Below are 15,205 nucleotides of genomic sequence, written 5' to 3'. Positions count from 1 at the left end.
ATTATAGCTTTTTCATTTGTTTGTACGTAAACGTGATCAAAAACGAAATGGGAAAGTTTCCCCTAGAGTTATTGTTACCTTAGGAATCTGTGAAGAATAATACCATTTTATTTATTTAAAAATATATTTATATTTACGAACTACAAAAATTGCATAATTAAGTTCCATAATACGCAGCCAATAAGCTTAATAAATTGGCTGAAATAGTTGAGCGCTAATAAATTGAGGCGGACGTCGAATTACTCGGGCGTTGCAACGAGATTTATTGTCGTTCTATAATTATACCGTTTTGTTATTGGATATTGGCCTATTTGATTGCAGCGTTAGGGAAGTTGTATTCATTTATAGGCAGCATAGTCTCATGACCTTTGCCTGTCCCTTAAAGGGTGAAAAAAATAGTTTTTTTTTCCCAGTGCAGATCTATGATTTTTTTTGATTTTCGAATTCATGTTTGGATTAGTAATGTTAATTACATAATGGAGAGGGGATGAGCGAGCTTAAAAAAAGTGATTGGTACTACACGGTCTAGGCAAACTCAGTAACTCCATACAAAAATCTGATGCTTAGGGCAATTCATACATGGCATCTATTAATATTACCCATTATTCGTACATTCGTAACACTAAGTTGAACGCCTGATAGAAATTAAAAGCATTTTACACTAAACGCAAAAACTTGCTTAGGTAAAAATTTAGTGTTATTACCACAAAAATACCATGCAATCCATTTGAATATTGGTACAAAACTAGGACATACTCTTATGACAAATAACTAAATTAGTTACCATTTTTTTCGCAATAAATTAATTAATAAATGAATGATTGCATAAAATATTATGTATGAAACTACAATATGAATACGTTCTTTTGAGATAATGATGAATTCAAACTATTACGAAAAACTACTTTCTAGTTTTCAATATTTGTTTTTCGCGCCGCTAAGTCCTCTTTGTAGTCTGTGTTCCCGCGTAAAGTACCGTATTTTTCCGAAATTACGGATACTACACCACCACATAAACCTTTGACTTATTGTAAATTCAACTTGTAGTATGGCAACACAGGTTGCGCGGCGGCGCGAAAAAAAACAAAAGTCAGTGTCAAATTTCGTGAAACGTAAACAGAGTTTTTCACTGTCTTTAGATTTTCTTGATTATTTATTATTACTATGAAAACCTAGAATAAGTTATTAGAAAACTTGCAAATATGGCTAGTAGCACTGTGTACGACTATAGTTATACTCCGCTGTGGTCAGGACACGGGTAAGTAATTACTTTTTTCTGTTTCAAAACTACTTGTTGGATCGTTACGTATTTTGTTAGTTTTATCTCTTTTTGCGGATCTAACTGAAGTACCGTTCCTGTTAAAATCCTAAGAATATAAAAATCTGTGTGGTTTATTAGACTTTTTAGAAATAGAACTATCGTATTGGAACGGGCATAATTTTTTATTTTACTGTTTACTTAATTTTATGTTGATTGGATTTGCATTGTACTGCTTGTGTGGCGGCGTATTGAAAGATCGATATTTTCACACACATTCAATAAATCAAACCTGTTGCATTGGATTACAAGTACTAAGGGCCATAATCTACTCTATCAATGTAGTTTAACTTTTACTATCTGCCGATGACTCCACCAGCATGGACTTTGGTTGTCAAAAATATAGCACATAGCATAACACAACATAATAACATAGTTTTCTACTAGTGAAAGACATTTTTAAATTAGTTCTGTAGTTCCAGAGATTACTTTCAACAAACTTATGAACTTAGATACATTGAATACCTACATTAATTTGAATTGGAATAATTGTATAATAAAACAAATCCACCCAATTTAAGTTAACTGCAATGCAAAACTCAATTTTGTTTGCGACTTAAACATAGTTGGTGAGAATTAGGTGTATACGGTCACGAGCATTAATATGTATACACTTTGGTACCATGTCACATTAACTTTTTTGAAAAATTGAACTGTAAGTCTCACTGAATGTCAAATATGTTAGTGCGACAGAGTCCTAAAGTGGGTACATTATATTGCTTATGACTGTACATAAACAGAATGGAACGGTGTTGGGTGGAGGTGAGTATAAGAAATCTTATCTTATCTTATACTATACATTTTTAACTTATAGGTGTTGTACCTATATTAGTCAGATGTGTCATAAGGGTCTTAATGTATCTTTCGTTGTATTTAAATGTTGAATTTAATAAATAAATAAATTATAAAAACTTGTTAAGGAATAATTGGACTCTCATAGTAAAATATTTTCCTCTTACATTCTTGTCCTAAAAGTTAGGTAAGTACTGTCTTCCTTTGCCGTTACTTTTCCGCCCACTCGGGAACCAGTGACGTAGGTACGACCCACGCCATAGCACAAATAAATCAGTATTCTACTCGTAGCAGAAAGAGTAAAAGTACCACCGTTTAACATTAACTACAGTTATATACTTTACAACGTTCCTACGTGAACGCGTGTCCACAATCCTAGCATTTCTACTACTAAAGAGTGAATAAAAAATAGAAGATGTTCAACTGCTTATCTACGCGGGCATGTCGTGATAACCGACCGAGGATTAAAATAAGCTTAAGTATTTTGTTTTTACAAAAACATCGCATGTTTTCTGATTATTTGTGGGTCCGCCCACTCCTTTAGGGGCTGCGAGCGTGAATTTGATGTACGCCCGTAATTCCTAACGGAAAATAGTGTATGTTGTATCTGTGACGTACAGAGCAGACACTCACGCACAACCTACGCTCTAACAAAGAACGGTACAAGAAATTAACAAACTCTATCAAACATTTTCGCCAGATCCAACGGTCCGCAGTTATCGTTATTAGCATAAGCTACCTGCAACCGGCTGTATGATTGTAGTTTGTTTCCATTATTATACGTCACGTCGTGTGTAATATAAATAAAATAATAATCAAATCATTATTTATTTATTTGTGTGGTTTTCCCTTCACGGGTTGGAAGGTCAGACAGGCAGTCGCTTCTGTAAAAAACCCGACCTGTCAAATCTTCGGGTTAGCTAAGCGGACCCAGTCAAAAACGGGACAATGCTAGGGAGATGATGATGATGATGACCAACTACTTTCGCACATATCACGCCATCACCAATTTGGCGGTAACGGTGGTGCTGCCCCCAAAGGTTGTTTCAAGGTACCAAACAATGCATAGTACCTCGCTGGCAACAAATTGGAGTATGTGACTGACTGGGCATCGTCGATCCCTCGCGCTCTAACAGTGTACCTACTGCCATGGAAAGAATACTATACTACATAAACTACTAAGTACTTTTCTATTAACTAATATATCATGCTAATAATTCCTAAGAATTCTTTAGTTCATTTTATAATGGATGTACCTTTGACTTCTCCAATTGGGATATACCTAGTCGTGAGCTCATGTTAATGATTCTTGTAAATCTTCTCACTCTAACTCTACCAGTTTTTTACTGCGGAACACGGCAACACGTCATTTAGAAAGCTTGTGACGTGTCGTTCGCAACAATGCTTACTTCAAGTGGGGGGTGACCACGCGTGAACGTCACTCGCCACTTCGCCAGTTCAAACCACGGCGCGAGCGTCGAGTACCGTGTTTGTGTCACCCTATTCATACTTTTTAAAGTGGATTTTTCTTAAGGGTTTCGTGGAGTGTTGTTTGTAGTGCCAGTGACAGGATTAATAACATGAGTGAGGAGAATGCCGTCAGTGAGGATTTGAAGCGGCAGGCGGCAATGTTCTACAATACCACCCAGAGGTCTGTTTATAAACGCACTTGCATACTTTCATCGTTAGTAACAGTTTTGTAAGCTATGTTGGAGGTTGTTGCATGCGCAGAACGCAATGGTTTAAACTTGTCTCACTCCTTCCTTACTCTTTTTAGATGTAGGTCTCTCTCACACTCTACCCGTCTTACTTACGTAGGGGAAGGCCGGGCATAGTGGATACCTTTAGGTATTTAAGGTTATAGCAGAAAAGGTTTACAATACAAAAACAAAATAATTATCACAAATTAGTCTTTATTTATTGCTCTTACAAATACCAACATCAGTAACCAAGAATATTTAAACAATAATCAACTGCAGTTAAAATAAAAAAAAGTACGATTGTATTCGCTTTGCCCGGTACCCCGGGTAAAGCGGATACAGCACTTGGGCAAAGTGAATACCCATAATCAGTCTCTGAAAATATAGAAATAACTTTGATAAACTGAAACAATAACTTTTATTGACCATAAAATAATAAAATTAAGATTGGCAATTGTCACAGGTATACCCTTAAGTGCCATCAAAAGCAGAACAATCTTCGTGACACCATTGTTGACAAATGTCACATCGAATCCAATTTTTAATTAGTTTACCATCTTCTTTTATATATATTTTCCTAATCTTCGGTGAAAACAGTTTCTTTTTTATATTTATTCATCATCTGAAACAAGTAAAAGACCTTTTTAGATAATAAGTCATCAGTGGATATGGTATCCACTTTGCCCTACTCACTTTGCCCCACTAGGTAAATTTTGAGGTTAACACATTTCATGCAAAAACTAATAATTCTGACTTTCTGTTAAATATACCATAAAAACCTATTTTGGTATGCTACTGAATTAAGACATTCCTAAGAATCAAGAACTAGAAATATAGGAGAATTAATCAATGTACTTACCGCATAAAATCAATCTTTTATTTACGAAAACACAAATCTCCACTCCGCGGACGGGACACGACGCGGCCCCTCGCTTCGATGTTTGCCGCGTATTAAACCAAGATGGCCCGACGTAACAGTAGTGGTGTGTTGAATTAACATCTAATATTTTAGGAGTAGTGGGGAGTATTCGCTTTGCCCGGGGTATTCACTTTGCCCAGCCTTCCCCTACCTACTTTATAGAGCTAGGATAAAACTAGACTGTCATTTCAAAAGTATAACCAAAAAACGTAGACTTATATTCAAGTTTCGAAATGATAAACTTCTCGAAAGTGAATTATTATTAATCATACGTATTTTTGTTTCCCCATTTATGAACATATTGTTATGTTATTATTCTAACATTACACCTAAACTCTTTAAATATTGTCAGTATTTACATCGTAGTATGACTTTTAACTTATAGCATAATCTGTGCTTAGCTTACAAAGCTAAACAGTGCTCTCAATGATGATTCGAATTTCAAACTAATGAGTTAAATTGAAAAAATAAATTATATTTAAAAAATAAATAATTCGAATTTCAAACTAATGAGTAATGGATTCTTCTTGACAGCCATCAAAGCAACGTAGGCGGTACTCGATAAAAACCCGGGTCTTTAAACCTAACTTACTCAAAAACCAACAAAAAAACCGCATATCAAGAACCAATCTGCAAGCTCTTTGTACACACGATACTCAATTTAGTCAATGACCGGTACAGGTTTATCGCATACATCGACCTTCTAAAGTAGTTTCCCGTAATTATTTTCGTTTCAATCGCAAATTCCTTGTAATTACCGAGTACGGATGGGCGGTATAACTTTGTAGGACAGGATAAGGTCGATTACTATGTCAGTGTGTGCCGAAGTAACTATATCAGGATCGTAGCAAGTGGAGTTCCATAGTCTGCTTACCCCAGTGGGAAATAGGCGTGAGTTCGTTACTAAATCCTATCTACACTATTTGTAAACTTAACTACACTAATGGCCAATACCTCGATTCCGGTTAAGATGGTGGGTTTTCAATGTGTCTACTAAAAATATGATAATATGCCTTAAGGTTTAGTTAGGTATTTTAAAGGGACAAATAAAGGGAAAACAATGTAATAAATAGGTACTCGTAATCATTTGCGTAGAGCAGAGTAGTTCTTCAGATTCACGGTAATCTAATTTGAGTCGAATCATTCGTCTTGGCTTTCTAATTCCTCATGCTTTATGAATTATTTTATAACATAAGCTCACAACTGTATCCCAATTGAGGTAGTCAGAAGTACATCTATCGCAAGATGAACTGAGTACAAATATCTCACGAGCTTTCTGTTAGACCAACGTGATAGGTGGCGAGCCGTATCGCCGTCTATAATGCTCGATCCAACTGTGTGTGAAAACTGCACTTAAGAAAGTTTTTAGAGACTAATTTTATGTGCATGTTTTGTGTGTGTTTTAGAATTAGGTATAACTAAAACGCAACATAAACATAAACAGCCCATATACGTCCCACTGCTGGGCACAGGCCTCCCGTCAATCAACCGGAAGGGGTATGGAGCATACTCCACCACGGTGCTCCGCTGTGAGTTGGTGGAGGTATTTGGGCTAGTGGCCGGGACCAACGGCTTAACACGCAACATTTATACGATTTTAAAAACAAATAAACATAGATAAAGAAGTAGGTAAGTACGCAGCGCGATTATGTAATAATTATTTCGCTTAAGCGCTGATTGCCTGCGTATTTTGAATTCTTGACGGCTCAATTCTTATTGTGTAACGGACTAATGGCTTATTCTCACGATGCCAGTTTGTGTAATCACAGACACAATGGATAATTTACTTCCGTCTGCGAATTTGTCTGTCTTGTAAGTTCTGAACCGGACTTCCATTTCATCTTTGCTATTACCACACCCCGGTAAGAATGAATACTCCATACTAATATGAAATGCTTATTTTTACTATATGTCGCCGAACGCGTAACTTCGAATGAGACTCTATCCGCGCGCTCTCTCCCTTACTCCTTAACAGCTTACCGCCATCTTCACCTTCATCAATTTAAGAGCCACGCTCTTGTCAATGCAGCATTTTCCATGCTACTGTTTTAGGGAAAAATAGGGCAGTGGTTTCCCTCTTGCCTTCCGCCCCGCAGTACTCTGTCTGACGCAAGTGGGATGGCGCCCAGAGTAGTCTATTACAAAGCCATACTAGGACTCCGCCTCTGAATAGTACTGACAGTTACTGCTGCCTCTGTCAGGTTCCAGTTTACAGTCCCTGTGACTTGCCCCTTCCGTCCTGCATTGCCGTACCGATGGCTCCCATTTTCGCCTCTGCAACCGTTGAGGTCTTCACCCGTATCCCTGGGCAAGGGTTATACCCCGTAGGTGTGGGTCCCTATCCGAAGCGCCATCTTACGGCTATTTAAAACCTAAGATCCAGGTGTGCGTCAAGCTAGCGGCCTCAAAAAAAAAATGGGCACGAAAAAATAATTTGACCTTACCAAAAAATAGTACTCTTATTGAAAAAAATAGTACCTGTCGTAAAAAAATTAGTACCATCACGGTTCTGGATTTATAGCCATGTTTTATTGCACTTGCTAGCTTGACGGTGAGCGAAATTTGGCGAGAGTTAACGACAAGGTCTTTCGCTTTGATTTAAACGCCAAAAAATAGTACCAAAATAGTACTCACCCCCTGCAAAATACCGAAATGAGTACTTCAACGGTTCCAAAGTTATAAAGGCAGTTCTTTGATCCCGCTAGCTTGACGTTTTGAAAATACCTATTATCTGGGGAACGCTTGCATACTTCAGTATGTAACTAATATCAATAAACTCGTATGAAATAGTACTTCCTACCATCATAATTTTGATCCGATTCTCTTTGTAGAAATATGTTAAAAAATCATCATAACCTATGCCATACATTTGTTGTTGATACAGTCACGTAGACAATTACATAACCTCACAATTTATTCGTAAGTATTGCCATCGCCAGTATTGCCATTTTGGAGGTCTACCCTACCATTTCTTTGCACTTCAGAGTGTTGCTATTACAAAAAAATGCTATTTCATACACCCATATGCACTAATTTTAATAGAAAATGGCTGCATGGGTCTAGTTCTTATTGAAAACAATCTGTGATTTTAATACATCATAATTCATTTTTAATCTACTGTTTTATTTTATAATTTATACCTTCATGTTCAATTTGTTACGGATCGAAGTGTTTGTTAATAAACAATTTGCAGTATTTGTAGAATAACTCAAAGAGTTTCAACAATGATATTACTTTCATCTGACAATCCTGGCACTTCACCATTTTTATTTATTTATTTATTTGTACACAATAGTACACAGAAAGAAACACTTTTTTACCCAAAAATGGGGAAAAAATACTAAAATCTGACAACATCCTTCTTGAGCATGTGTAATAATTTTGTTCGCGACGGTACCTGTCTTGATAAATGTATGACATAGGTTATAATGACTTTTTGACATATTTCTACAAAGAGAATCAGGTCCAAATTATGATGGTAGGGAGTACTATTTCATACGAGTTTATTGACATTAGTTACAAACTGAAGTATGCAAGCGTTCCCTAGATAATAGGTATTTTCAAAACGTCAAGCTAGCGGGATCAAAGAACTGCCTTTATAACTTTGGAACCGTTGAAGTACTCATTTCGGTATTTTGCAGGGGGTGAGTACTATTTTGGTACTATTTTTTGGCGTTTAAATCAAAGCGAAAGACCTTGTCGTTAACTCTCGCCAAATTTCGCTCACCGTCAAGCTAGCAAGTGCAATAAAACATGGCTATAAATCCAGAACCGTGATGGTACTATTTTTTTTACAACAGGTACTATTTTTTTTCAATAAGAGTACTATTTTTTGGTATGGTCAAATTATTTTTTCGTGCCCATTTTTTTTTTGAGGCCGCTAGCTTGACGCACACAGATCCAGAGGGGTGTCGGCGCATACAATTTGGCGCGGGGCGAAGAGTTACCGTACTAAACGACGTACTTAATTCTATGCTATTTCAACAGCATAACAGAGCGTCACGTCTGTAACCGAGATAGGCAGAGACAGTCTCACGAAGTGATTTCAACATGCACAATGCACATCCAGTTCGTGAGCGCAATGCTCTAACCAATATCCAAACTACATAAAATGTAGTCATATTGTTGGACGTTGTTAAAATTTGAGTCATTCTAACTCGTATGAACATATTAAATAAGTAATATACTTGGGACACGAGATTTCATACACTCTTTGCGTCACTCGAACATAAAACTAATAATGAATAATGAATGTTGTTATTGTTTTTGTAAGTACATAAAATGTAACAAGATAGGAAGAATTTTCATAACGATAGATACTAGCAATGTGAAGTACCTATATATTAGTACAAATAGGTTTGATACGAATGACTTTTGGCCAGCGAATATAATATTATTATTACATTTATTATAAGCCGTGGTAGCTGTTGGTAGAACGCTTGCCTCTCATTTTGAGGTTGCCGGTGAAGGAAAACATCGTAAGGAAACCCACATTCCCGAGAAATGCATTTCGGAGGTATGTGACCTAACCTGTATTGGGCTGGTTTTCCCTTCGCGGGTTGGAAGGTCAGACAGACAAACCTTCAGGTTAGGTAAGCGGACCCTGTGAAAAACGGGATAAGGCTAGGGAGATAATGGTGTGGGTTATAAAGTGGATTACCAACCTCATCAACCCTAGTGTCAGGTTTATTATTGAGCCGCCAAAGGTCCCTGGCATGGCTCATAACGACTACGCACTTACATCAGTAAATAGTAACCGGGACCAACGGCTTAATGTGCCTTCCGAAGCACGGATCGTTTTACGTGCGATCGAATATGATCGTTTGGATGATCAGTTCATCATGATGAATGTGCCTCTGACTAGCCCAATTAGAAATACACGTGAGCTTATGTAGCCATGTGTGAGGTCTAGCTCCCACAGACGTCAAAAGTGCAAATGCAAATACTTAAACTATCCATGTCTCTTTCAATAACCTAAAGTCGCAACTCTACATAATATATTTACGACAAAATTCGTTAATTTACCATAGCGAATTAATTCACCCCAGTTCGCTTGTATATATTATAGCAGTATGAACAGCGCCGCATTTAGGCATAGGCAACATAGACTTGGGGGCCCTAACACACGGCCCATAACCACAAATATACTCTTGACACAATGGTCAGAAAAGTTGTTAGAAAAGTGGTAACTTAATTTTCTACCAATGTATACTGTTGGACTATTTTTATTACTAGTCGCTATGGGGATACGTAATATTATGGGGCCCCACTACAGTGAGGCCTAAAGGCCCACAGACACTAAATGCGGGACTGAGTATAAATATAAGCAACTCCTCAGCCATTGAATTGTTCAAGGCTAGGTGAAGTCAAAGGTTAAGTCGTACTTTGCACGCCACACTAGAAACACTCGAAAGCGAGTATTAATGCCAAAATACATTAGTGACATCGTAATGAATACTGAAGGGGATGATTCAGACCATAATTAATTCTGAGTTGAAATCAAGTCGAATTTTTTGTCGCAAAATTCATGATCCTTTTTGTGCTTTTTTAAATTATTTTGAATTCTATACTTTTGTGATGGATAATTCCACTTTATTTGAACTCAGAATAATAAACTGAATCGTCGCCCTCATTACTCGTTACGATGTCACTAACACCCTGTATTTTGGCATAATACTCGCTTTCGAGTATTTCTAGTGTGGCGTGCTTCGGAAGGCACGTTGAGCTGTTGGTCCCGGGTTGCCCAAAGCCTCCATCAACCCGCACTGGAGCAGCGTGGTGGAGTATGCTCAATTATAATATTTATTATTTATTTATTCAAGTAACAAGACCAGCATGTTAGCTCTCATCGACAGCGCCCTTTGAGACCAGTAGGGGTATTATGCGCAAGGTGATAAAATTTTGTCACGGTCATTTTATCGATTCTGACGATATAATTATGTCGTTTTGTCGATTGGTGCTAATATGTGAACCTAAATAAGTCATGTCGTTCTGTCAAAATTCGGACAAAATCACGTGCTACGCGTGTTAGGGAAAAACCAGACGTATCGATTTCGAAAAAAAATATTGAATCGATCGATAATTTTATCACGAGTATAAATTGACTTCAAATATTGACTCAAATATATGACCAATATTTGAGTCAATATTTGAAGCTAAACACACTTTCAACTATTGAGTCATTCAGTTTGACTGGTAGTATACCTCCTCTGGTTGATTGAGAGGAGGCCTGTAGCAGTGAGGCGTATATTTATGTCATGTTATGTCATTATAAAGCGGCGTAAATTAATATGGCTACCATAATTGATACATCGTCAATCCTTCAATCCGGGTTTGGGTCCGTAGGGATATTAACCCTCTTTAGTTCCCCATGTTGTTATTGATTGATAAGTCCCCTCCCTCATAATTAACTATCTAATCATAATCATAATCTCATGCCCATAGTCCCTAATGGGGTAGGCAGAGCCACAAGTGATAAAGGACAAAACAAAAAAAATTAATGTAAAACAAAACAATGAATGTAACCTGCTTATTTCTTAAATACTTTTGGAACCTCTGATTTTTTCAAACATAAAATATTTGATGCAATGCAGTTGTCATGCGTTGAATCGTTCTTATATTCATGTAATTTATTCTATGACTAATCGCTGAATAAGATTGTGTGATTGTAAACATTTCTGAATCAATTTCTAACCATAACAGCTGCGTATAACATAATAGCTGTGTCCACCACATAATAGAAGTTAATATGTATTCATATTTGCAAAATCACATTGCATATCTTTAATATCAATGGATGTCCTAGGCTATTTTCAATTTTCCTTTATATTAACAGGTGTTTTTTCAATACACATTACTTAGCATAAAATATGCATGCATAAATGTATTACTTTCAGTGTAAATGTCAAAAAACACTTGATTAAAATTATATCTTTGTTATTATTTACTTGTGTAAATGTTTCAAACCAAGCGTTCACTATCTTGAAGATAAATTCTATACCTAGCGTTCTTTCAGAATAAACATTTGGAGTTTCGTAGCTGTCCGTTTTATCTTTTAGAAGCAAATATTAATTCAATTTAACTCGCTCATACAATGTCAGCGGGCGCGGGGAGATAAATTTCTTCTCTCATACTCTTCTATCATTGAGCCTCACGCACGCCCCGGACACTCCATACAAAAATGTAACTCAAACATCGTGTACTGCCTAATGCCTAAGTTCAAGTGAGACAGACAATCCGCTCTCTCACTTACTGCTTAGCGGCAGTTCACAAGTAAGAGAGATATTGGTGCTAATTCCTGTAAATACCATCTAATTTTATTTTAAGTTATATCTGTCATTTTCTTATTCGCCGAAAAGGAAAGGGACGGGTAATCGACAAGCATTAAATTTATAGAACACACTTATTTTAAGCACAAATCTAAAACAACCGTCTAAAAAGTTTACATTGGCCAATAACCCGACTGAATTAAGTTGACAGCACACGTCAAACGGTTTGCATACCAGCGAGATATCTTTTTGATTCGCCCGGGTTATTCATTATTTTATATTCTTTCTAAAATTAAGAGCTGTCAATCATCCGTCCCATTCCTTTTCGGCGGACAAGAAAATGACAGGTATAACTTAAAGTAAAATTAGGAGGTGTCTGCAGGAATCTGGGCCATTACATCTATCCAACATTCGTCAATCATGATTTAGGATTAAAACAAAAATCGACCTTATTATTACTGCACTGCGATCGTTATTGGTCCTATGCTGATTGATGGAATATCGTGATCGTGGTTTAACCGTGGTATTCCCACGGTATTCCGTCAATCAGCATACGATCCTACAAATACCGATTATAGTACGGCAATAATATGGTAAATTTTTGTTTGAATAAAAAATCATGATTGACGAATGATTGGTGGATACATGTAATACCTCTCTAAGATAAAAGTAAGACCCAGAGAGAGGTCGGCGCCAGATAAGAATTGGTGCAGGCCGGAGAGTTACCGTTCTTGCGTAGTATTGTCTATGCCACAAGTAATCAATGGCAACTTGCTCTCACATTTATTTTGATAAGTTCTACAATCGATCGAAGTTCTAGAATTGATTATATGATCAACCGCATGGTGACAGACGATCAGTCTATCGCCCATGTAGAATAGAATAGTAATTGTTTATTATAAAAGGACGCCACACACAAAGACAAGACAATAACATCACTTAAATTTTTTCACAAAACAATTACAAAAAGCATAGGACGATGTTCATTAAAATGATCATAAGGTGGTGGTGGACGTCCTGAGATAAAAGGGCCTCACTCAGCACAAGTCGCGAATGTAATGGTCTATCATTTTAGAAAAGACTCAATCACTCCTCCAAAGCGACGGGAATCGGGAAATCGTAAACCTAAAATGTTATAGACACAAACGTCCATTTAAGACAAAATAACAACCCTTTTAGGTACACCTTACCTAATATTTTTGGTTAAGTGCCCACGTGGACAGTCCGTTACCTTTTTGGCGATTTGGAAAATGGAAATGACAGGGTTATTAAAAAATGTGTCACACCATTAACACAGTAAATATACAGGGTGTTAGTGACATCGTAACGAAAACTATGAAACAGAAAATAATTTGAAAAAACTTATCCGATTTCTAAACTCTTTCCAAACTTCTGCTCAGTGCTATTTTTTATTATTTACTTGTTACAGAGCGATAGTCAGTAGTGACTAAAGTATTTAAAAAATCATAATCTCCCTAGCATAATCCCATTTTTCACGGGGTCCGCTTACCTAAGTTGAAAATTTGACAGGTCCGATTTTTTACAGACGCAACTGCCTGTCTGTCTTTCCAACCCGCGAAGGGAAAACCAGTCCAATGCAGGTTAGGTCACATACCTCCGAAAATGCATTTCTGGGTTTCCTCACGATGTTTTCCTTGACCTCAAAGTGAGAGACAAGCGTTCCACCAACTGGGTTACCACGACTCTAAGGTTATAAAGTTTTAAAAAATACATACCCTATTATGCGGACCTTGTCTCGCTTTCTTCGTTTTGTTTATCAAGCTTAAATAAAACGCTCTCGCGTAGGCGCCTACGCGAATTTTTGTATTTATTCTACTAGAGATTATTTTTCCTTCCTTTTCCTTTCAGTGACATTCTAACATTTTGCTAAGCTGCTCTGTTCTAAAAGCAAACGATGGTACCAACATTAAAATTTCAAACAACTCTTATCAGCTGATGCTGCAACAACGACAGGGAAGTAAGACAGTACAGCGGTAAATCTGTCTCATTTTATTGAACACTGTGACGATTTTTTTTATCTAAATATCAATTTTTGATCATCAATAAAATATCCATTTGTTAGAGTTCGTTATGCTTTTTTTTATTATTTAATTATTATCAGATTATATAACTTAATAACAGACTGAATAAAGTCGCAAATCTGTGCTACGACTTTATTATTTTTAAATTGAAACTGGCATAAAGGTTTGTTTTAAAAGCATATTAGTTTAAAGACATATTTTGTTTTTACTTTTGATTTCTTCTTTTTCGAACGGGAACGTTTTTCCGCCTTTTTGAAAGGTGGTGGCGGGAACGACACTTGTATTCTATGGACCCTGCTAAGTGAGGCAAGGAAAACGACTATGAATACATCCTATAATATTTATGGAAATCTAAACTATGAAAAGTAAGTAGTTTACAAAAGCATATATTAAAATCGTGTTTGTGTGAATGTATCAGTTCACCTTTCATTTGATGTACCATTGACTGGCCCAATTAGAAATATAGTCGAGAGCTTGGTATGTTGGTATGGTGTGCTACAAATGTATCACATTCAGTAATCTACCTACTGTTCCTGGCATGTTCCCACTTTGAGGATGTTCCCGGCAGTAAAAAAAGGTTATTTATTACCAAACCTTTAGGCAGATAAAACCAGAGTACGGTCACGAGTACTAATATGTATATTTACAATTTTACGGTGACATATACACTTTGAAACCATGTCACATTAACTTTTTTGACAAATTAAACCGTAAGTCTCATTCAACGTCAAATGTGATAGTGCGATAGGGTTCTAAAGTTGGTACATGATATTGCTCATGACTGTACAAGAAAGAACATTTTGAAAAAGGAAAACAGCCAATGTCCTTACTATTAAAGAGATTTTACAACGGGAACGTGTAAGAACGTGTGTCCCAGGAACGGATCACATTACACCTGTACCCCGCTAGTATTTCTAACAACAGATCAGCACACTCTAACAAAAGGTCATGTTACCATTCACATAACTTGAAAGCAAGACCGGAAAACCACAATGCCAAGCCCAGTTTATAGGAAACCAGTTTATACCTACGTACTTATACAACTACGCCAAACTAAGTTCAACCTAAGTTTTTCTTAGTACTAGTATTTCGATAAGTCGTCGAAAGTCATTGCTTTAGGCCCAATGGGAGTCGAACTTGCGACCTCCTCTTGCGATTTACCCGAG

General features: G+C 36.8%; 1 protein-coding gene across 2 annotated transcripts in view; it reads left to right on the top strand.

The window, feature by feature from the left end:
* The first annotated feature begins 1,111 nt into the window (after positions 1–1,111).
* The window catches only part of LOC126366608 (vesicular glutamate transporter 1-like), a 45,313-nt gene continuing 31,219 nt past the window's right edge, over positions 1,112–15,205 (top strand). Inside the window, exon 1 of one of the 2 annotated variants that reach the window (XM_050009777.1) lies at positions 1,112–1,258. In XM_050009777.1, the coding sequence (XP_049865734.1) occupies positions 1,203–1,258 (56 nt within the window). In that variant the 5' untranslated portion in view covers positions 1,112–1,202. Of the gene's footprint in view, positions 1,259–3,564; positions 3,762–15,205 lie in introns of those variants that run through there. The other variant, XM_050009776.1, reaches the window with a different exon arrangement.

The sequence above is a fragment of the Pectinophora gossypiella genome, chromosome 5 (assembly GCF_024362695.1).
Source record: "Pectinophora gossypiella chromosome 5, ilPecGoss1.1, whole genome shotgun sequence".
Taxonomy (NCBI): Eukaryota; Metazoa; Arthropoda; class Insecta; order Lepidoptera; family Gelechiidae; genus Pectinophora; species Pectinophora gossypiella.
Note: the sequence above shows the minus strand (reverse complement) of the source record. Positions and strands in the feature narration are given on the sequence as shown.